The sequence below is a fragment of the Leptodactylus fuscus genome, chromosome 6 (assembly GCF_031893055.1).
Source record: "Leptodactylus fuscus isolate aLepFus1 chromosome 6, aLepFus1.hap2, whole genome shotgun sequence".
NCBI lineage: Eukaryota > Metazoa > Chordata > Amphibia > Anura > Leptodactylidae > Leptodactylus > Leptodactylus fuscus.
The window spans coordinates 126,852,122-126,876,492 of NC_134270.1; the positions used below are offsets into that span (position 1 = coordinate 126,852,122).

General features: G+C 41.4%; 1 protein-coding gene across 1 annotated transcript in view; it reads left to right on the forward strand.

The window, feature by feature from the left end:
- The window catches only part of PLXDC1 (plexin domain containing 1), a 39,818-nt gene extending 31,773 nt beyond the window's left edge, over positions 1–8,045 (forward strand). Inside the window, exons 10-14 of the mRNA XM_075278309.1 lie at positions 531–591; positions 687–810; positions 1,795–1,824; positions 2,553–2,710; positions 4,054–8,045. Coding sequence (XP_075134410.1) covers positions 531–591; positions 687–810; positions 1,795–1,824; positions 2,553–2,710; positions 4,054–4,173 — 493 coding nt within the window. The 3' untranslated portion in view covers positions 4,174–8,045. The remainder of the gene's footprint in view (positions 1–530; positions 592–686; positions 811–1,794; positions 1,825–2,552; positions 2,711–4,053) is intronic.
- Positions 8,046–24,371: the final 16,326 nt, after the last annotated feature.

Consider the following 24,371-nt stretch of genomic DNA (forward strand, 5'->3'; position numbering starts at 1 on the left):
CACTTAGGGGAGGTAATCTACAGCACAGAGCAAAGCCCAGGACTGTTAAGAAAGACCCTGAAACCCTCTTCACCTAAATTGCATATGAATAAAACAGGAATTTTCTTCATAATGGAACTACAATGCTGAATAACAAAGGCAGGAAACTTCGTAAAAGGAACTACAGGGTACTGGGATTACCCTGATTACTATTTACCTGCCAACAGACCCCCTTTAATGTGGCCCCTAGAGGTGTTTGACAATAGCCTTTTCTCCTCACCCCATTGAGAACACATTCTCAAATGGCTGAACTAAGGGGCTGAAGGACAAACAGGTATTGTAGCTTCTTAGCTGAAAGCTAGCTAAGGTCCCATTAGATACCCTAATAGTAACAAAAAAATCTAATATTTGAACTCTCACAAGATTCATTTAGTGGGCTGATCTCTGACAGTGGTGACTTAACAGGACAAACAATATTAGCAAGTATATACAATTACTGTCTATAATGCTATTAATTTGCAACAACTTATTTTATGTGTAATGCTATGCAGATGCTCCAGTGGCATTGACCGTTATCGACAGGACTGGGTAACATATGGATGTGAGAAAGAGGTATGCATTCTTTAGTATTACAGGAGATTTATCACTGTATATTAGAAACATAAATGAAAAGAGTAATCTTTCTTTCTCATCACCTTTACCAAAAGGCCCAAAGCACATCGTGTGAGGATTACATAGATTTTTACACTCCAGCTGACACCACCATCCAGACCACCTCATTCACAAAGGATTTATCCACACCGACAGTTCTTATAGATCTCACTACAGAAGGTAATGTATGAAATATCATTTAATCTAGAGCAAGGGCACACATGCATGCAACCCATGATGCTACCCTATGTACCTCCAGCCATCTTTGACAACCCCATATTTAGGACTTTTATTATTATTTATTATGCTTACTTATATAGCGCCATCATATTCCGAAGCGCTTTACAGATATTGTCAGTCACTGTCCCATATAGGGCTCACAATCTACATTCCCTATCAGTATGTCTTTGGTGTGTGGGAGGAAACCCACACAAACACGGGGAGAACATACAAACTCCTTGCAGATGTTGCCCTTGGTAGGATTTGAACCCAGGACTCCAGTGCTGCAAGGCTGCAGTGCTAACCACTGAGTCACCATGCCCTCTGTTTAGTACTTTATTTTAGGAAATGGTTATGTATTAGTGTAGTTCTCTCCATGGTAGTATATGGGGGAAATGATATGCTTTTTCCATAGTCCTCATAATCTAAAATTTTAAAAAAAGTGATGCCTATGCATGCTCCAGTTCATTTTCTCTGGACTGCCAAATGAAGTGGCAGAAGACCCCTTTCCTCTAGATAAGTGTAAGTTTTTGAAATATTATCAGATATTTATGGCAAACCCATAACTATGTCTGATAGGAATCCCATTCAATTTTGTTGTTGTCCTTGGGAATGGCATCATGTAACTATGTGATCTTGGACCAGAAAAGGTTGGGCGCCCCTGTTCTACAGGGTACTTAGTGCACAGTTACTAAACATTATGGATTTTTCAGCTAAGAACAAGTAACAGTACTGATTTTATTATTAAAGGAATGACCCGTCTAGGTTTTTACATATTCAGTATTTTTTTTGTTTATATACGCACCCATTTTAAACTATTTATATATTCTGCTACTGATGCTTTAACATTAAATTAAGCTGATATAGCAGATTAGCCTAAGCAAAAGGCTGTGGGTATTTAATTTTGTATGCCATTTCTTAATATGTTATTTTGTTCCCTTGCAGATGACACTAAAAACATGCGTGAAGGAAATGGTGAGTACAGAGACATGTTTGCTCAATGGTTAACCATTATACATGTTGACGTTATATTTAGTAATGACAGGTAAACATATCTTCTACTCCAAGGGTCAGCATACTCTGGCACCTCAGGTATATTTATCTGGCACATGGCTTTCTCTGATGTTTTAAACATGGCTTCTCCAGGTGCCAATCTCTCTCATGGAAACAGTCAGAGAGGAGGAAGCACCAGTGGGAATGTATGTGTGTGTCCGAGCCATGAGCTAGCCTAGTCACAGGGAATCTATCGCTTGCTCAATTCATTTATCTTGTACCTTGTATCAAGTACAAAAGCATCATTTGGAAGCTAAACACACAAAAGTGACCATGTTTTCATTTTAACAAGGCTGGACAGATTTGTATACACTTATTCATCAAAAAGATTGGGTTGTGTGAGGGTCATCCTCTGCCCCCAAGCCCACTTACCCTGAACCACTTGGAGTCATATGTTCAGCCAAAAGTAGTTTTCACCAGAGAAGGATCATCTTCACACAAAAAAACATCAGGTACAAGAGTCACATTGAAATGAAAAAATGAATCATTTTATTTACTGGCTGCGGTTATGATTTGTGTAATATGACTTTCATTTTGGGGTCAGCACATTTACAATTTTGCATAGTACTCTGAGTACTTCATCTTTGAGTTTCTTTTTTAAAAGGCACGCCATACAAAAAAGGTTGCCGACCCCTGATCTACTCTTTCAGAGCCACTTGAGGAGATTCCAAAGAAGAGTGCGTCTCATGTGCATTCTGGCACAATCGTGGGTATAATACTTGCAGTGCTGCTAATCACAGTCATAATCCTGGCTGTCATCTATATAAACCATTATAAAGGAAAACAAGGGAGACATTGCTGTATAGAGGTGAGGATTGTATCTACTGTACCCAACCTCAATAGCATTCTAAGTATATGTCATTGCAGAAATGTAAAATAGACTTGTCCTATAATATACTCAAAGGCATGAAAAAATGTAAAAATATTACATATCCTAAATACATAGCATGAAAGGGATATTTCCTTCTTAGACTTTTATTGCATATAAACAGGATATGCCATAAATGTTTCATGGAAGTGGCTCCACCTCTGGGACTCACCTATCTCTAGAACAGAGATCCCGTTGCATCCAGACTTGCAGAGGTGGCCAAGAATTAGCCAAGCTCACTTAAGAAGTGAAAGGGAAGTACGGAAATAGCATAGTACAGTGACTTGAGCCTTTGCCATCAGCACGCCGTGAAATGTATGGTGATTTTTGGGAACTATATTTTGTGTGCTTGCTGCTTTTTAGTTCAGGTGCAGACATCCCAATAATGAAAGATATTGAAGCTGTGATTATATGAGGGTCAAGTTTGTAGGGAACTGAGCCCTCTGCTTGAAAGCTTATTAGATGGTTCAATATTGATGGCATTCATTACATGCAAGCACTCCTAGGAATGCTCATTCCCAATAATTGCCTGTGAATCACTTGACCAATCAGCAAATAGTTATTGGTTGGCTGACTGCATCACTGAGGGTGAGCACACACAATGTGGTGCTGGCTGCATCTCTGTCATGCCTCCTATTGGCAGTGTGGTCGTGGCCAGTGCTACATCAGGTCTGCTCACCTCTATGCAGCACAAAACATGCAGATTAGCTGCACACTTGCTCAACTGTTCTCGAAAACTCCTATAGAGGTGACTTGAGCATAATAGGAGTTGAAGTTTAACGATAGCTAAAGATCTAGTAGTTACTGATTCCTGTATCACGGTTGCATTATGGTTGATTAAATGGGAGTTGGTCAATTAGTCTTTATTCAATACACATGATTTAGCTGTATCTATACATAGCACTTACAAAGGTTGAGATTTATTATTATTAATAATAATACATAATTTATTTTAAGTTCACTTTCCATTTAATTGAATTTATTAATGGGAGGGGCCTACAGTATGTAGTGTTTAGAGACTAGAGCAAGGGTCTCAAACGCATGGCCTTCACCCCATTTCTGCTGATGCAGGTGGATCTTCATTATGTATCTCTTATATGTATGTAAGTATATATATGGCCTGGTCATACAGCCTCTTATTTAGTGATGTCAAATCAGATTGAAGCTTCAATATATAAAAATGTTAAATGACAGTATTGTTTGTAGCAAATATGCACTACATTGCAGTCTATACATTTTCAGTTCAACTGTTTAATACAAATAATGTCCTGTACTATTTGCAGTATCATGCTCACCACTGGGCAGTAATGAAGTTCAACAACCATGGCAGCCCAGGTGTGTACACTGTGGTGGATCCAACACCGGGACTTAATAAAGACGGCTTCATGGAGACAGAACAATAAAAGCCCTTAAATCCTTTTATGTGAGGGAGATGGAAGGTCTGGAACCTCCCAATATGCTCATTACATCCCAGCAGAATTGATACCTAATTGCAATTTGAAGGCTACAAATCATTCCTGACCTGTATTACTAACTCCAGAATATATTACATTCTGTTCTTCATAGTCCCTACACAGCAATACATCTCAGTTTCTAATATAAGAAGAGAGTACGCTGCATTGTCCAGGAGAGATCTGAACTGAATGGTTGCACTGTCTGCTATTAACAGATTAGACAGTAATTCCTGATTGTCAGACACCCGAGAAGTAATGCATCTTACCATGAAGAACCAACATCATATTCTTGAATACGCATCAGAACATTCATTCCAAAGGCTTTCAGGACACCTCGCTGAACTACCCACCTCCGGAGCTCAGCCTGCAAGAAAAAGCATGCATCTTATCACAAAAAATGGCTCATACCTGCCACAGGACTGCAAAGTTTTATACAATTTTACTTGAGTTTCAAAAAGTTCCCTGAGTACAACAAAAGTAGCATGGTACTACCAAAATCTGTGATGTTAAATACTTTTATGCCAAAAAAGAGAAAAGAATGATCGGAATTATACCAATATATTCTAACAAAAAATGATATTCTGCAAGCTGTCAGAGCACACTGGCATCTTCATCAGGCAAGTTTACAAAACAATTCCTTGCAAAGACAAGTATAAATCTGATATCCATAATGTGACAAGAATATCAACTTATTTGCCATGCTGAAATATTTCATATTAGATACAAAGTACATATTTAGTTCAGTATTAAATATATACAACAAAAGTAACCATTAAAGGGGTTGTCTAGTTTCTAGTACTGATAGCCCATACTGAAGAATATACCATCAATATTAGATCTCCAGAACCCCCTGTATCAAGAGAGGAGGGTTCTCAATAGTGTTTACAGACCACTAGCTGCACTGCTAGTGCCAGAGAGTCTCAGTGGGGTCCTGGGTGTTGGATCTAATATTGATGGCCTAAGTACAGGCCATCAAAACTAGAAACAAGATAACACCTTTAAGGTCTTATGCACACGACCAAGTGTGGGCCGAGTGGGTTCTGAATTTGTAATGGGAGGCTCTCGAATGACACTGAGATAACATCCTAATGTCATCTGATTGACTTCAGTACTCCCTTAGTTTCAATGGGGGCTCTGTTCTGATCACTTTTAATGAAGCAGGACTGGACCCCTACTATAATTATTGGAACACAGTGGAGCATTGCAACCACCACATAATATCTTCAGCCTTCACACTCATTCATGTGCACCAGGCCATAATGAGTTTTCCAGTCGTATGAAAAATGTTACCTATAAGTGAGAAAGGTATTATAAATAAATGTGATTTTTCCAGTAATGCTGCTCCCCTACTTATGCTTTCCTCACCCTGCCAATCTCTGTTTACCTGGCTGCAGTAATATTGCACCATGTCAACATGTGACCATAGCAGCCAATGACTGGCTCTAGCAGTAACATGTTGACACAACTTAAAGGGATTGCCCAGTGTCAACAAATAAATGTTACTAGTTACATAATGAACAGTTCTAAAATTTTCCAATATACTTTGTGTATTAATTCTTCTCGGCTTTTGAGATCTCTGCTTGCTGTCATTCTTTGTATACTACTGGTGGATAAATATAAGTCCATGGTCCATGTGATGGACACACAGGTGGATGTTTCTTTATAATACAGAGCTCTGACCTCCGTCCTGTGCACTGTGTGCCCATCACATGACCATGGTCTGATTTATATCCACAGGAATTAAAGAGGTTGTCCCATCTCAAGGATCCTATCTATACTGGCAGCTTATGTAAATTGAAGACTTTTCCTAAATATATTGCTTTAGAAATTCTGCTTTGTTTGCCTGCAATGTGAGCTTATTCCTTCCATTGTTTACACAGCATTGCTATAACCATGGACCTGGGAGATAGGACAAGTGAGGTCACTTACTCAGTGCCGGAAGGACAATCGTTCAGCTAATTGCACTTTCCTGATAAAGTCCAGTCTGTTATCTCTCTATGTAAACACACTGATAACACTGAGTCCTTCTGTACAAGAATCTGCATATTATCTGATCTGTATAAGTGCTGTTTTTCCCGTTCAGCAGGAGGGAGGGGGAAGGAGAGAAATACAAGAAGTGAGAAGCAGATACTGCATGTAGCCTAGCTGATACACTGAGATGGAAGAACCCCTTTAAACCAGAAAGCAGAGATCTAGAAAGCCATGAAGAATTGATACAGAAAGTATAATGGAAAATTAAACAAATTTTCATTACACAAAACATTTTACTTGGACAACCCCTTTAAGACACTACTGCAGCTACTGTGACATGTCGGTTATACATGGCCAGCAAACCAAGATTGGTGGGGGAACAGAGAAGGAACAGGCACTGGGGCAGCCAGGGACCGGTAAAGTGAATATTTCTCTTTTTATTAGTTTATGCCATTTTCAGCATTTCATGGAGCTGCACAACAATGGTGTAACCTCCCATTAACTTTGTACAATAATGCACCTTATATGTGCAGCTTGGCTACAAAGGTAGGATAGACAGCTAGCTATACAGTGTAAAAGGATAGGGTCACACTTGCCATACATCATATGGACATCAAGTCTCTGAAATGAGAAACTTGCTCAACCTACTTCCTTGTTCTTAACATAGCCATCCTTTAAACAAATTAAAGGGGTTTTCATACTGATAACTTAACCAAAGGATAGGTCATCAGTATGTAATCTGTGGGTGTTCGACAAACAGACCCTGCACAGATCAGCTGTTTCAGAGGCTGGTGCAGTAGATGGGGAGTGTATGCAGGCTTCTACTATTCAAGTAATAGGTGAGGTGCAGTAGCCCCAATCACTACATAGTGGTGGTACCACGGAATTGCAGTGTTGCTCATATTACTTGGATAGGAACAGCCTGCGCACGCTCCCTGTCCACTGAGCTAGCTTCCAGCACCTAAAGGATACCAGAACAGGTGATCTGTGCGGGGTTTGGAAGTTGGACCCCCATAGGTCACATATTGATGAGCTATACTGTGGATAGGTTATCATTATGAAAAGTAAAGTGTGGCTTCTATGCACACATGCAGAACATATCATGTAACCAAAGGCTGATGCATATAACTAAAAAGGGTCCATGGTTGCCCCCCAGTCTGCTATATTTACTTTCACTTCAACCATGCCATTATCAAACGGGGTAATAGGCATGAGTATCACACTGCCCTTTCTATCCTATAATCCAGGGTTGTTGCATGCGCCAGGGAGTGTTGGGCCCTACTATTCTCACAGTGTTAACCAGCAGCAGGAAGGCGAAGTCATGTACATTTGCTCTTTCCTCACCACTTCTCCATTTTCTTCTTATGAATAATTTTTCAGCTACCCTGGTGCTCATCTATCTTTATTAGTGTTTGTACCTCTCCACTATACTTGGCTAAATATCATAAATGCATCGCTTCCAGCACACTATAGACTAATACACATCACAGGAGAGCAGACGTGTAGGCATATACATAAATCTCAGGGTACATGTCCTTGACTGCAGATTTTAGCTAGCTTGATTCTAAGTTATTATATCCATCAATCTACATTCACCATCCATTGCTGTATACCAGTCTTGTTATTTTTTCCACTGCAAATGCAACACAGGTTATTTTTCTAGAACAGTTTAGATAACATGAAAGCCGGCATTTAAGGTTACAATATATATATTTTCGCTGTGTAGCAGGGTTCTTGATGTTATTGTTATTTGTACCCAAGAAACCTCTGCAGTGTTATCAAAACTACAGAATTTTTTGGCATGCATGAACACTCCAACTTTAACTGCTGGTCAGATTTATAGATAGAGCATGGCCATGTTATATTGTAATTAAAAGTTTTCTATTGCTAGTCTGGCTTATGTTTTATAAGATCGTATGAACTATGTACCTGTGCACAAGAACACAATTAGTATAAGGCCCCACATTGCAGAAAAGATGCTTTTCTTGCCAAGTGTTTTTTTTTAGCCAAAACCAGGAGTGGATTGAAGAAAAGAAGAGTGTAAGAGCTCACTCCTGGGTTTGGCTCAAAAAATACAGCAAAATCTGCAACAAAAGCAGCTTTCCGCAACTTATGGCCTCAGCGATGACTTATCAGGTAATCAATATTTCTTTGGTTGGGATCTGACACAGACACCCAAAGGCCAGCTGCTTGAATTGCTCCTGCTTCAATATCACTGGTAAGATTATCATGTGGTCTTAAGAATAGTCAACAATTTGTAACTCATGGAAAACCCCTTTAAGGGAGCCTTCACACGGAGTTTACGCTCCGCTCATTCAGACACGTAAACACGTGTCAAAGTTACCGCTGTAAAACACAATCCCATAGACTTCAATGGGTGCCAGTCTTACGGGCGCTACACATTGAAATCAATGGGTTTAAAAGCCTCCCATTGATTTCAATGTGTAGCGCGCGTAAGACCGACACACATTGAAGTCTATAGGATTGTGTTTTACAGCGGTCACTTTGACACATGTTCATGTGTTTGAATGAGTGGAGTGTAAACTCCGTGTGAAGGCTCCCTAAGACAGGACTCTCCCCCCCCCCCCATTGCAAAAATGCGTGATTTTGCCTCAGCTTTTTATATTTCCTGCAGTGGATGGTATTCTGGCTAATCCCATCCACACATTGCAGGAAAATATCCATAATGAAAAATCATTGATTTCAAAATCCATTGCATTTTTGTAAATCGCAGCATGTCAGTTACACCTACTGAAACGCTGGCATTTTTTGGAGAGGTATAACAGGCAGAAATTCCGTAGAGGAATGACTTTGGGTCAGCGCACACAGACTTTTTTGACGCTGATTTTGACGCTGAATCTGCCTCAAAATCAGCCTCCAAAAAAAGCCTTCCAATAGTACTCTATTGGGAGGCTTTTTTGGAGACTGATTTTGAGGCAGATTTAGCGTCAAAATCAGCGCCAAAAAACTCTGTGCACTGACCCTTTCTGTGAAAAGCACTGCAGGAAAAATGCAATGTGTTTCCACCGCAGTCTTTTCTGGAGCTCTTTTTGGCCTGAGGCTTGCTTCGTGGGGCAGCTTCCATGTTGCAAAAACGCAGCATTTTTTGTTTCGGATTTTGCTGCATTTTTTGAGCCAAAGTCAGGAGTAGACTTAACAGAAGGAAGAAGAATATTTTCCATTACTTTTCAAGCCATTCCTAACCTTATCTAAAAAAAGGCTGGGTTTCCGCATCATGGCACCTTCACCTTAGGCTGAAGCCCCACATTGTAGAAAAGCTACTTTCCTTCGTTGCAGATTTTGCTGCAGTTTTCAAGCAAAACCAAAAGTGGTTATAAATGGAATGAAAAATATAGAGAAAACTCTTATACTCTTCTCTTCGAATCACTGCAACAAAAAAAGCAGCTTTAGGCTAAGGCCCCACGTTGCGGAAACACAGCTTTTGTTGTTGCAGTTTTTGTTGTGGTTTTTTGAGCCAAAGCCGAGAATGGCTTCAAAAGGGATGGGAAATATATAGGAAGTTCTTATACATCTCCCTTTTGCTTAATCCACTCCTGGCTTTAGCTCAAAAAAGCGCAACAAAAAAAACGCAGTGATTTAGCCATGGCAGAAAATCATGGCGTTTTACAGTACTTACAAAGTGGATGGGATTCATGTGAATCCCATGCCCAGTTTGCGGAAAAAAATCGCAGCGCAGACACGCTGTGATTTCCAAAATCATTGCGGTTTTGAAAATCGCAGCATGTTGATTATATCTATGGAAACGCTGGCGGCTTTCCTATTGATATAATTGTAACAGAAAGTCAGCGGAGGAAAACTTTGTGAACTTTCTATTGAAAGCACTGTAGGAAGAACCGCAATGCGTTTACGTTGCGGTCTTCCCGCAGCAATTTTAGCGCTGCTTTTCCACCCAATGGGGCTTTAGCCTAAAAGATTTTTTTCCAACTCTAAAATACATAAAATAAAACAAATAATAAAATAACTGGAAGTGAAAAATGGCATATGTTGTTGAAAGACTTAAATGACTGAAAAAGGTAGAGCAAGGAGTCAAAAAAGTAGTGCAATCTATATGCAAATAGCTTGAACTTCCTCACTCTCAGTATTCTGTTTTCGGCATTCTGTCACGGCTTTCTGCTGCTGATGAATGGGCCTAATCAACAGGGAGTCTTGCGCTGCGGAATCCGCAGCAAGATCAAGCAGGACACTTATTTTTTCAGCATCCTGCAGAATCTGCCTCCAAATCGGCAGCAAATTCCTATGTGTGTGCGTACCATAAAAGTACTCAATGCAGTCCGTGACATGAGGACTTCTTTCTGCTACAATCAGTATAGGACAGTATGTCGCTGGGAGGCATTATGTTCAAGCTGGTAAATTTAGCACAAACACGGATGAAACTCAGTTGTGTAAATGCAGGGTGACTTGCTATCTCACAACCCCTTCTCTGACTTCGCCTGAAAAATCATCTGAACTGATTTATGACCAGACCAAAGTTCATGTTTGATTTGGTGATATATCAGTTTAGAAGATCATTCAGGACAGCAATCAGTAGAGAAATAAGAAGGGCTTGCAATGGAGCTCTCAGATGGATTTCACTCAGAACAATATTCTGCAAGTAGCTGTGTCTTACATCATATACAGCAGATTAAATTTGTGGCACTTAGAACAGGTTCATCTCTTCACAGAATAATAAGGGACTGGAACATATACTTGGGCAGTAATTATTTGAGTGTCTTTTCAATCCCCCTCCTCTCTTCATAGACTAATATGGAGAAAGTAGCTGCCTTAAAAGCAGAGAAGAATACAGTACATTTCTTTAATAAAGATACATTGCAAAGTTTCTTATTTTCGCCAGAACTATTTATTTATGAAAATTGATTTATAGCAGGAGGTACGATTTAAGGCTAGGGCTATGCAGTGACTTTGTCCAGGACAGGTGTGTTGCGTTGCAACTCATTTTAGTGTATGGGGTTACACTACAGCTTACCCCTTGTTCACATCTGCGTTTGGTAATCTGTTCAGGGAGTCCGCATAGGGACACCCCGAACAGAATACCAAACAGTGTGCTGTGAAAGCACACGGACCACATAGACTATAATGGGGTCCGTGTGCTCTCCGTATGCTGCTCGCACGAATCATGCAAACATAAAGATAGATCACAAAGTACTTTTCTGTTCGCATGTTCTGTGTGGACACCGCGCGGACAGCACAAGGACCCCATTATAGTCTATGGGGTCCGTGTGCTTTTACTGCACACACCACTTGCCAATGTGTTTGGTATTCCGGCGGACTCCCTAAACAGATTACCAAATGCAGATGTGAATGAGGAGTTAGTGTTTGCCCCAACTGTGACTCAGTCACAAAAAAATATTTTATTTTTTCGAATTGAGTTTTAAAGCAACATCGGAGTAGCAATGTGATCTTATTAACGGTAGGTGAAACGGAAATCCAATCCGCTTAAAAAATAATTACTCACACAGACCCCATAGACCAGACGTGAGCAATGTACGGCCCGTGGGCCATATCTGGCCCTCTGATTGATTCTGTCTGGCCCACGTAGCTTGTGGGATAAAAGCATAGCTCCCAAGTGTCCCGCATTTAGTGGGAAAGTACCGCTTTTATACTCCTGTCCTGCAGTCCCGCGCAGCTCCCTGCATGTCCCTTTAGTGTTTTACTTAAGAAACCTTTCCTCCAATCACCCCCGCTCTTATAACAGCCGGGAGTGATCGGGGAAAGCTTGTACTACTGTACTGAGAGGACCTGTGTGACGTCAGACATCACGTGACTAGGGAGGCATGTCATAGTGCTGGCAGGACAGTGCAAGAAGATGGAGACATGTGTGGTGTGTGTTCTAAGGTACTGAGAGGGGAGGGGGGGTGAGATGCAGGGTGGAGAGTGTGTGTCTGTGTGTGTGTATGTCTGTGTCTGTGTGTCTCTCAGTAACCTAGGGGCAGAGATGGAAGGGGAATGTTATACTGGGGCAGAGATGGAGCGGGAACATGAAACTGGGGGCAGATGGAGGGGGGACATGAAACTGGGGGAGAGATGGAGGGGGATATGAAACTGGGGAAGAAATGGAGGGAAGTACATGAAATTGGGGATAGATGAAGGGGGGCACTTAAACTGGGGGGACATTAAACTGGGGACAACTGGAGGGGCATTAAACTGTGGCAGTAGCTGGAGGGGGACCTGTCTGCCTCTAGTTGCCCCCAGTTTAATGTCAACCTCCAACTACCTCTACGGTTTAATGTCTGCTTGCAACTGCCCAAGTTTAATGTCCCCCTCTAGTTGCCCCCAGTTTAATGTCCCACTTTATCTGCCATTAATTTATTGCCCCCTTCCAACTACCCCCACTGCTAATGTCCCCCTCCAGCTGCCCCAGTTTCATGTACCCTCTAGTTTACGCCAGTTTAAACTGGGGCACCAGGAGAGGGACTTAATACTGTGGGGCAGTTGGAAGGGAACATTATAATGTGGGGGGCATATAATGTACGGGTGACTGTAGGAGGATTATACTTTGTGGGGGCACATGGAAAGATGATTGAGAATGGGCGGAGTCAACATAGAAGCGGGTGGAGCTAAATTTGCCACGGCGCGCATAGCCCTCTAGAATAGTTACAATTTCTTATGCAGCCCCATGGGAAAATTAATTGCCCACCCCTGTCATAGACTATAATGGGGTCCGTCAGGATTCCGCCTGTAAAATGTGAAGAGAAAAGTTCTGCTTGCAGGACTTTTCTCTCTACATTTTTCAAGTGGAATGGGGGAAGGAATCCCCGAATGGTGAGCAAGGCGCAGATGTGACCCAGCCTTACTTAAATTAGATGTGATTCTAAAGGGCAATATAGCAATCTTTAGCTGCATGTAAGAACCAAAGCCACTGTGTTACCCTAGCGTTTCAGAGTGAACATTCCGTAGGTCAAAAGTGCGCATTTATGACATATATACTAAAGTAAAAAGGTATATGCTGAATTATCACATATTGCCAATTCTCCACAAGGTGCAAAGAACTAGACATCCCAGTTCTGATGCTTAGTGGTGACCTCAGTGATTACTATACAGTAAATGTCATTTGTGGAGAAAAGCTCATTAACCTTTATTTTTTACCACATTATAATCCACACATTACCGTTCTGACTCATCTCCCATAAAATCTAAAGTATGTCCAACTCTTATGACATAAAGAATTGTGAATAAAGGTATTTGTGGTGCATCATTTCCAAAAAGGAGCTGTTCCTCCTGTACTTGCCACTTCCTCTGGAGACCCACAGGAAAGGAGAGACACAAGTCAACACAATGACTAACAGCAGGCACCAGACTGAATGAATTTTAGTTATCCAAGTATTAAGGACTCCTATTTTTCCAAGTGCATATTTCCTAATTCCATGTGACTTTTTGAAACTGTCCCCAGGCCACCTGCATTGTGACACTGGCCTTGCAAGGTGAAAACACCAGATGTGTGCAGTAGCTTGTCAAGAGAGACTGACAAGAAAGACTTTTATGTACAGTATTCCTGAGCACATGGGGACAGATTTACTACTGTATTGTGGTTACAAATTCACCTATTTTAGCACATCTAGATGTAAAACAAAAATTTTAGACTTACTCAAAAAGGTTGCACTGCTTGAAGAGGACCTGTCATGTCCTCATGCACATGTGGTTTTCATATACTGCTAGAAAGCCGACAGTGCGCTGAATTCCGCGCACTGTTGGCTTTCCCATTATGTGCTCTGGGGTTGGAGATATCAGTGCTGTTAGTTTCTACACTGATCTCTGTCCACTATCAGAAGAGCGTTCTTGACAGTATAGTTAGGTAGTTACGCTCTTAGGAACACCCCTCCTGACAGTACTCGTCCATAGACTTGTACTGGGGGAGGGGAGGGAATTCCTCACAGCTCAGTGTCATCGCTGGGAAGTAAGGATTGCTCCCTCTGACAGTACAGGGCTATGTTAGAGTACTGTCAGTGGGGGCCGTTCCTCACAGCTCAGCTGTCAGCTGAAACAAACAGCACCAATATCTCGTATTCTTAATTCTATTCTGCCTTTTAGCATTGTATTCTGCCTTTTATTCTATTCTGCCATCAGAAATTTTGGGGTCCCATACCGCCAAAATTTGTGGGACCCCTCCTCCCAGATGTATCTTACATTTTCCTGTCCTGTGATCCCCACACAGTATATATAATGTTCCCTGCTGCTCTCCACAAAGTTTAAAATGCTCCACAGTGGTCCCCACATAGTATAATGCTCCATAGTGGTCTCATATAGTATAATACTTTACAGTGGCCCCACACAATATAATGCTCTACAGTGGTTCCCACACAGTATCCATAGTGGCCTCATATAGTGTAATGATTCATAGTGGCCTCACATAGTATAAAACTCCACAGTGGCCCCCCACAGTATATGAACCCCTTTATTTGACCTCCATAGTAAATGACCCCTTTTTAGACCCTTCCAGCATATATGGTTCCCCTTTTTTTAATATATGTTAGGCAGCTACCTATTATATTATTGCAATAGGTAGCAGCCGATAATTTACTCACCTGTCCATGTTCATGTCCAGGCTGGCTCTGCTGCCACATCCAGGGTGCGCTATACTAGATGCTGAAGAATGCCAGGACAGTGTATGTAACATCCTAGTGTTCTTCAGCATTGTGACGTAGATGCAGCGCTGCCTAGAGATGGCATTGGAGGCCAGCCTGAGCAGGAGATTGGACAGGTGATTAAATTATCGGCTGCTACCTATTGTAATAATACAGTAATAGTGGCCTGACATGAGAGGTGACACATTTGACCGCAGGATGTCCTGTACATATTGATGAGCTGTTAGGGTATGTTCACTTAGTGGAAAATGGTTTCTGCTGTGCAAACTTCCGCGTGGCTAGCCGGGACGGGATGCCGATGTAGTGCATTGGAATTTCGTCACAGCATCCCGCTACTGATTAGGCCCGAATGAATGGGCTTAAACAGGAGCGTGTCTCGAGCCACGGAATCTGCAGCAAGATAGGGCATCTCGCTTCTTTTTTCCCACTAACTAGAGGAAAAGAGAACTGAGCGGCTCCCATTAAAGTCATTGGGAGCTGTTTTTGCAGGCGAATTTTGCACCAAAATCCGCCTGCAAAAAAATCTGTGTGAACTAGCCCTTTATGTCCCTCGTTATCGCTACTAGGGGTGACATGTCTCCCCAGATCATCACACCAGCAGTATGTTGTTTCAAAGGAAAGACAGGATTGAAGCGACCACCACAAGACCTCCATAATCTAAGCCAACCACTGTTGGATCCCAAACAGAACCTGGATTCGTTGCTAAAGATAACCTGGGTCCAGTTCATAGCAGACCAGGTTCCTCATTCATGACACCACTGCAAATGAAGATAGTGGCTTTCTGTCAACGGCAGGACATGTAATGGGCGCTATAACACCAAATTTACATCTGCTAAGCTCCCGGAAATTTGGGCAGAGACAGGGGTGTATAATGAAAGTGCCACCTGTGTCTGGGTGGTGCACAAGGAACTGTAGGAGCTACTTGTGTTTGTCAACGGATGTCAATCAATTCATCAAAATGACCATTCTGCCTCTGATAGTCCAATGATTCACCACCTATAAAACTCTGTCAACTAGGCAAAATGTGTTTGTGTGTCATAGAGGCAGGTCTATCAGTTAACGAACGCTCACCACGAAGTATACTACCCAAAAGTAGCTAGTAACTTTTACGCCCTGTTGTGTTAAAACTCGATGTCTAAACAGTCTACACCAGACCTCGGCAATGTACGGCCCGCGGGTCATATCAGGCCCCCTGACTGATTCAGTCCGGCCCGCATAGCTTGTCTAGGGAGGCGTGTCTAGGGAGGCATGTCTTAGTGCCGGCAGGACAGTGCAAGAAGATGGAGACGTGTGTGTCTGTGTCTCAGTAACCTAGAGGCAGAGATGGAAGGGGAATGTTATACTGGGGGCAGATATGGAGGGGGAATGTTATACTGGGGGCAGAGATGGAGGGGGAATGTTATACTGGGGGCAGATATGGAGGGGGAATGTTATACTGGGGGCAGAGATGGAGGGGGAATGTTATACTGGGGGCAGAGATAGAGGGGGTGGAACATGAAACGGGGCAGATGAAGGGGGATATGAAACTGGTAGAGAAATGGAGGGGGGGACATTAAACTGGGGACAACTGGAGGGAGCATTAAACCGTGCAGGTAGCTGGAGGGGGACCTGTCTGCCTCTAGTTGCTGGATGTTTTGGTTCCCTGAATAACTGATTTAGGTTTACACTGTCTGACTCTATTAGTAAATGTTGGTCTTACTCTGCTTATTTGGTGAAAAATATCACAGGGCTATCTTCCAGCAATATCAGGGTTAATCTCAGGAGGCCAGTACTTACTGTGTTCTTGCCAGCAGCTCTCCAACATTTTCAAGCCAAATAATGCTCTCAGAAACAAGGAATCCTAATTAATCTGGAAGTGGGTCAGGGTGGGCAGTGAAATGTTCCTTCATTCAATGTAACTGGCCCAAAATATAAGAGGATATTTCTCTCCTATTGTTTTGGAAAACTTGACAGCTGAGCAGTATCTGCCTCTTCTGAAAACAGGATAATAGTGATTGTGTAGGAAGAGATTCTTTGCTATGCTATATTTCTGACACTTGCAAAACATGAGTAAAGAACTATTTGGTGCCACTGGTAAGAAAAGAGTTTTTCATGTGTAATGCTTAAAAGACGGTTTTTCCTTTCATGATTTTTTTCAATGAAAGTGGGTACAAATCCCAAATAACATTTTTCTGTGACCAAGCCCTACTATGTTGTAAATGTGTATGAGCACTGATTGCACAAAAAAAACCGGCTGCAACTGCTCTTCTCTATGTGGAACCCATCCTGGATAAGTACCTGTCTGATACAGCAGCACTCCATCTCTACTGCGCAGGCCTCACAGGTACTTCCAGTCTGTGTGCAGTGACTCCTGCCTGTGCACAGTGAAGGAGAAAGGAGGAGCTGTCTCCCAAAGTCAAAGATAGGTCAGTATGGTGCGATGTGAGGGAGGGAGAATCTTAATAGTGGGCAGGATAGCTTAGCTATGGAGACAGGGGGAAGGATGCTAGTAGTTGGCGGGATAGCTTAGATAGGGAGACAGGAAGGGGTGGTGTAACGGATTGACAGAGGAGGGAGAGCAGTGACAGGGAGGTAGTGTAGAAGGTACGCATGAAACTACATAGTAGAAAGCTAACACCATGCAAACAAATACAGAAGATGTCAGGAGCTCCCACAGAAACCCAGAAATCTTTTTGACCATGTTAGCTAATATAGTGACTTTTGACTATCTAGTAGAAAACATTGTGCTATTCTTGTAGTTAGGGATAACAAACTGGTTGACCCTTAGGCTGGGGCACCATGTGGTGTAAACGCCACAGTTTGCGAGCAGCATTTTACAGTCACAGCAAAGTGGATGGAATTCTAATGAATCCCTTCCGCACTTTGCGGTACAATACGTGCAGCATGTTTATTATGCCTACGGAAACGCTGGCGATTTCCACAGATGAAACTTCTGCAAACTTTCTGTGCAAAGCGCTGCGGGAAAAAAACGTGAAGCGTTGCTGTCACATTTTTTTCCCCACAGGGCTTAATTTACTGTGGAATGCCACATGGGGGCCTTAGTCTTAAAGGGATTAACCAGGACTTTTTATTTATGACCTATCCTTAGGAAAGGCTAAGAATATCTAATTGGTAAAAGGGACAAAAGTCAGCCCCTGCACAGATCAGTTATCCAGGGCCACTTCTGACAACTGTACTATAAACTATATGGAGCTGGAAGCAAAAGGTTTTGTATGCTGTATCTCCTTCTGGCTTGGGCTCCATGTGGCATATACCACTGCATTTTACAGTCCCTGCGAATCCCATTTAAACACTGTGGAAAAATACACGCAGTGGAAATGCTACGATTTCCAAAACCGTCACATTTCTGAAAATCACATCATGTTAATTATACCTACAGAAACACCAGTGGTTTCCCTATAGGTATAACTGACATACTGCGATTTCCATAAATGTGATGGCCTTTTATCCACTCAGTAATAGTGCCACTCCTGCCAATACTACCACGATTGCATTACTAGCTATAAGAAAAAAAGAAAAAAGTTAAAAACAGTCAAGAATGTGATTTTTATATACAGCATGAACTGAGTGATATCTCATGTTATTTTATAGCTAGCAAACCTACATAATCTCTTCTTATTACTACCATTATTCAAAATTGCAACCAATTCCCCCAAAACAACCATAAACCTACATAGAATCACCGCAATATATTTACAGACACACATAAACTTAAGATAAAAACAAATATACAAAAAGGCGGAGGTCGTGGTATAACCCACATATATCAATATAAAAATTTGTGCTGATATATGTGGGTAATACCATGACCTCCGCCTTTTTGTATATTTGTTTTTAAAAAATTTTCTTTGATTAATAAAATACATTTATATTTTGGTTAATTTATTCTGCATATGTGTCTGTAAATATATTGTGGTGATTCTATGTAGTTTATATTTTATAGCTAGTACTGCAGTCTCAGCTTTCATGTTATAATAAAACCATTTTTCTAGGAGTGAAAAACAGAGATGCAGCCATCTGAAGTGACCACCCCCACCTTTGGCATATGCTACAGTGATACATACTCGTAATACAGATGTGTAAAAATACAAGATGAAGTCAACCATTTGCAGCTTTGGCGCGACCCTTCTTTTGTGTAACCCCTCGAAGTTCTGCATACAGTTGGTCACTATTAGAATGGTCTTCCATGTAATACTGATACAGTTGGGACTCCACCACAATTTGTCGATCTAGCAGAATGGTGATTTCCCTGAACCTAGACCCATGGGTGAATTGTATTTATGTCAGTAATTTAAAGAGGTTCTTCAGACATTTTTTTCTTTTTTCAAATGTGCAGGGGTGGTGAAAAAAAAATAATAAAAATATCATACTCACCTGTACCTGCTGAGTCATTTGATTGGCCTCAGTGGTCACTTGTGGCTGGGACTTCCGACACAGGTATACACTGGACTGAGAAGATGGGACCACGTTGGAAGACATTGGAGCATCGTGGAAAGGTGTGTATGATTTTTTTTTCCACTGCTCCCAGCAGATTTATAAATTAAATGGGTTGTCCAATTTTTTTCCTGGACAACCCCTTTAAGGAAAGAGAGGAATAAATGAGAAATACTGTACACACTTATTGTTTCTCTGTAGGCTAGTTCCATTTAGATTATTACACTCAACTTGCTGAAAAAAGGATGAAGGAATAATTATATCAGGCGATATAAAATGACAATGTACTGTAAATATGATTTTTACTTAATTATGGTTGTAATTACAGGCTGCACAGCGGTTCAGTGGTTAGCCCCAATGCATTGCAGCCAGGGCTGTGGAGTTGGAAGGCCAAACCACCAACTTCGACTCTAATTTTCCACAACTTGACTCCAAATCTGACAGCCATGATCAGAGAGAAGCAATTTAGGGAAGAAAAGTCAGTCAATGAAAGTAAAAATGCAACAAGCCATGCATCTTATTAATTATACAATATCAATAATTACCAGTTCATAATAGATCATAATTAAAGGGATCCTATCATTTAAACACATTTTTTCTCCCTACCATGTAGGAATAGCCTTAAGAAAGGCTATTCGTCTCCTACCTTTAGAAATCTTACCCGGGCCGCCGTTCGCTTGAAATACCGGTTTTCGCTGGTATGCAAATGAGTTCCCTTGCAGCAGGCCCCAGCGCTCAAACAGCACTGGGGGCGTCCCCAATGCTGCCAGAAAACTCTCCAGCGCCGCCTCCATCTTCGCCAGGAATGTCATCTTCCAGTGTCTTCTTCCGGCGCAGGCTTTGAAACTTGTAGGCCTCTGACCTCAGGTCTGTATCCCTGTACACAAATTGAGCTCCATAAATAAAGACATTGGGAGGGCATTCATCAAATCCCCAATGCAACTAAAGTGGCAGAAAATAACCACAAATTGATGATTTGCTATTATTTAACATCAAGTGACTTTTTGTGCTGGCTGATCTACATGGGCATGAATACTTAAAGACACACGCCAGTCTCTTGAGGAAAGCCTTCCAGAGGAGTCTGTTACAGCCACCCATATGAACACCCATGATTTTGGAATATCGGTGTGGTTAGTACAGTATATGTTACATCTGCACCTTTACTACATAAATAGAAATGGTTAGAGTCACTGCATGATCTTTCTCCAGCACTGATGTAATAACACTCAATCAATTAAAATGAAGAAGTGTCCATAACCCCAGCTACAAAATATAGCTTTAAAAGTTTAGTATCACGTTGCTACCTGTGAGTAATACATATGGGCTTTTTCTAACAACATCAATAAATTTCAAAGCCGTGTTCATACTTTTAATTAATAGTTCTTGGCAAAAATCACAATCACTGGAAGCTGCACTGTACAAAATGTTCTCATTTGCACGCCAGTACCCAGAATCCTCTGCATTTGACACACCTGTGGCAGAGTTGAAGAGAAGCCACATGTGGTCAGCAGATGTGGCTAGCAATTAGACACGGAGAACAAAGCTTCAGCTGCAAGTGAATGTTCTGTTCTGTACTGTATGATTAAATAAGGGACACTATGAATATCCATTGCCAAAACTACCAGACAGTAATGCACGACACTTATTTTAGCATCAGCTAATGCTATAACAATGCTACACTTAGTATATAATTGTAGGCTATTAAAGGGGTTTTCTGGAACTTATTGATTGATAACTTATCCTTAGGATCGGCAGGGATCTATCACCTGGGCCTCTGGGAGACCAGCTGTTTGAAGAGAGCGCAGCATTCACGTGAGCACTGCAGCCACATCTCTACTTACCAGGCACAGTGCTGTGCATTTGTTCAGCGACTATGCTTGGTATAACAACCTGGCTAGGTCTGCCCTCTGGAAACTAGGAGTGCTGAAAAATACAAAAGACACATTAGTTTATGAGTCTAGCAAAGTTTTCAAGATCCTTTCCCCCCTTATCCCCTGGATTGAAGGACTTCGGTATATACATACACCTATCACTGCACAGAAGCTCGGGGGAAGTTTCCTCCACAGACTTTCTGCTTCAATTATACCTATAAAGAAATGGGATCAGTGTGTAGGGACATCCCCTTTGATATGGGGAAAAATAACAAGCCAAAGACATAGCTGATCAGAGAACAGGACCCTATGGTTCTTTAGCCACTAAACATGGTTGCCACAACTTGCTGCTTCCGAAGCCACTTAGAAAGTGCTCAAGAGAAGAAATGCCTTACATAATAGGATAGTAGATCTCATTACAATTACACCTTCACTCAATTTACCTTTCAAAGGGCATCTGTCATCAATTTTGACTTCGGTAACTGCTTTCATCTTTATCAATGTCCATTCTGCATCTGTGTTTTGTCTGTCAGTCTTTTATACCCATATGTCATCCATCTGTACTTCTTGGTTACAGTTGTTTGTCAAGCTTTGCAACGGATCTGTAAAAAATTGACAATACACTTAGGTATAACTAGGGGCTTATTTATGAAACTCTGTTTTGACAAAAAACTGACATGCACTATCTTTATCCATCAAAATGGACACAGATAGTGACATAAGAAAAGACCCAATGAAAATCATGGGTTCTATAATGGCCATGCATAACTGTTTCGAAAACATCTGTTGCATAGGCATTATGTATTGCCATGATAGTAAGTGCCATCCATGGACTTGCACAGATAGACACAGGCATTTTTCATCGACATTAGGTCTGTGAAAAATAGCTCAGCTGTGTCCATAAGGCCTAAGACTTATGAACTGAAATCTGCATCTATTGAGGTCACGGGACAAGGCCTTGGACACATGTGGCTGCTACATTGTTGGGCTGGCTGTGCCTTAAACCTGTGAAACCACCAGCCATTAACCAGGAAAAAAAAGCCACAATGAGAGGAGAGCGGTTATCCTCCAAGTGTGCAATACCTCCTCAGACAGAAGCAATTTTCAGCCAAGTATACAATTACCCCCTAGATATAAGCAATTGTCTACCAAATATATTATGACCCTTCAGACATGGGAAATTTTCTTCCTAGCGTGCAATAACTCTTCAGACATGAGCAATTCACCTCTAAGTATGTGATAACCCTCAAATACAAGCAATTATCTTTCAAGTACATGAATCTGAGTGGTTAATACCTACTTGTAGGAACATCACAAGTGTCTGAGAAGTTACTGAACAATTGAAGAAGAATTGCTCGTGAGCAATACATACTTGAAGAATTGCTTGTGTCAGAGTGATTACTGTATACCTAGAGTTTGTGTCTACCACTGCATAACTGGTAGAGAACTATCCGTGTCTGAAGGGTGTCAGCGCAATCCGCTCTAAGTATTGACGTTCAAATTAGTACAAATGGCATATAAGCCGACTGAGAGAATTACACACAGTCATGTGTGGAAATATGAGAGCAATATGAATTCTGGTCTTTAATGGTACATTGTAGATGAGGTTATACATTGCAAACACAATGGTGCAATTAGTATAATTAACATAACATGACAGAATTTATTGTGTCTTAGGCCTCATGCACCAAACCAAGTATGCAGCCCATGGCTCGTGATTATCTGTTCCATTTCAATATTTTATTGGTCATGGCCTATAACTATAGGAACAAGACCAATAGAATAGAAGTCAGAAGGGTCTCAGACTGGACACTCAGGCTTGTGCATGAGGCTAAAGAGATAGGGTGCATTCACACGGAGGAAAATGGTGAGGAATTTGGTGTGGAATTTTCCATGCTGAAAAAAAGCCTCCCATTGATTTCCACTAGTGAAAAAAAAAGCTAGCGGCACCCATTGAAATCAATGGTAAGTGTTTTTTCAGCATGGAAAATTCCAGACCAAATGCCTCACCATTTTCCTCCGTGTGAATGGACCCTTTTAGGGTCCATTCACACGGAGTAACGCGAGGCGTTTTTTGTGCTTATTTTTACAGTCGTAAAAAGACGTTTCCATTGAGTTCTATAGTAAAATACGCCTGTATTTTTGCATCCGTAATTTTACGTCCGTTATTTTACGGACGTAAAATTACGGACGTAAAAATACAGGCGTATTTTACTATAGAACTCAATGGAAACGTCTTTTTACGGCCGTAAAAATAAGCACAAAATAAGCACAAAAAACGCCTCGCGTCACTCCATGTGAATGGACCCTTAGAGGAGAATTAAGCTAAGACCCCAAGTTGTGGAAACGCAGCTTTATTTGTTGCATTTTTTTGAGCCAAAGTCAAGAATGGCTACAAAAGGAATGGGAAATATATAGGGAGTTCGGATACTTCTCCCTTCTGCTCAATCCACTACTGGCTTTGGTTCAAAAAACCACAACAAAATCTGCAACAAAAAAAGCTGCCTTTCTGCAACGTGGGGATTGAGCCGAACTTGTGTTTCAGGAGTAATCACACACTTAGAGATTTGTGATGGGTTGTCACATACTCAGAGGAAAATCTTTTGTCTGAAAGATCACTCATGTCTGAGGGGTACTGCAGATTTTGAAGGGAACTGGTTGTGTCTAATAACATACTGTTATTGCTTATTAGAAATGCAGTCAGTCAGGTGTAGAAAAAATGTATTTTGAGGGGTGTTTGTAGATGCGTGGTGAGTTGTGTGTGGCATTATAACCACAGTGGAGTGAGGTCACTTGGTAACAGATTCTTTTCATTGATCAGTATCAGAGCAGGGAAATTTCACTCCTATCTGACAGTGGAGGGCTAGGACTAGAGATGAGCGAGTAGTATTCGATCGAATACTACTATTCGATCGAATACTCGTATCGGTCGAATACCACGCAGGAAAATTCCATTGAATTCAATGCAAAAACCTCCTCGTGCTCCTCATCCTGCTACTTCCGGAACTTGGAGGATCCAAGGTGTCGAACTTTGGTTTCCATGGAAACCGGAACAACATTCCCATTTTTTCCCATAGACTATAATAGGATTCGATATTCGAAGGAATACTGCTCGCTCATCTCTAGCTAGGACCTATTAGTTGTCCATTTATTAGCTGATTTACATATCTATTCAATAATTTGAATGTGGATAATGGAGTATTTAAGGAACCTTTGAAAAAAAAGACAAGCGGCCATGGAACCAGGATCAAAAAGAACAAAGTTAATGTGG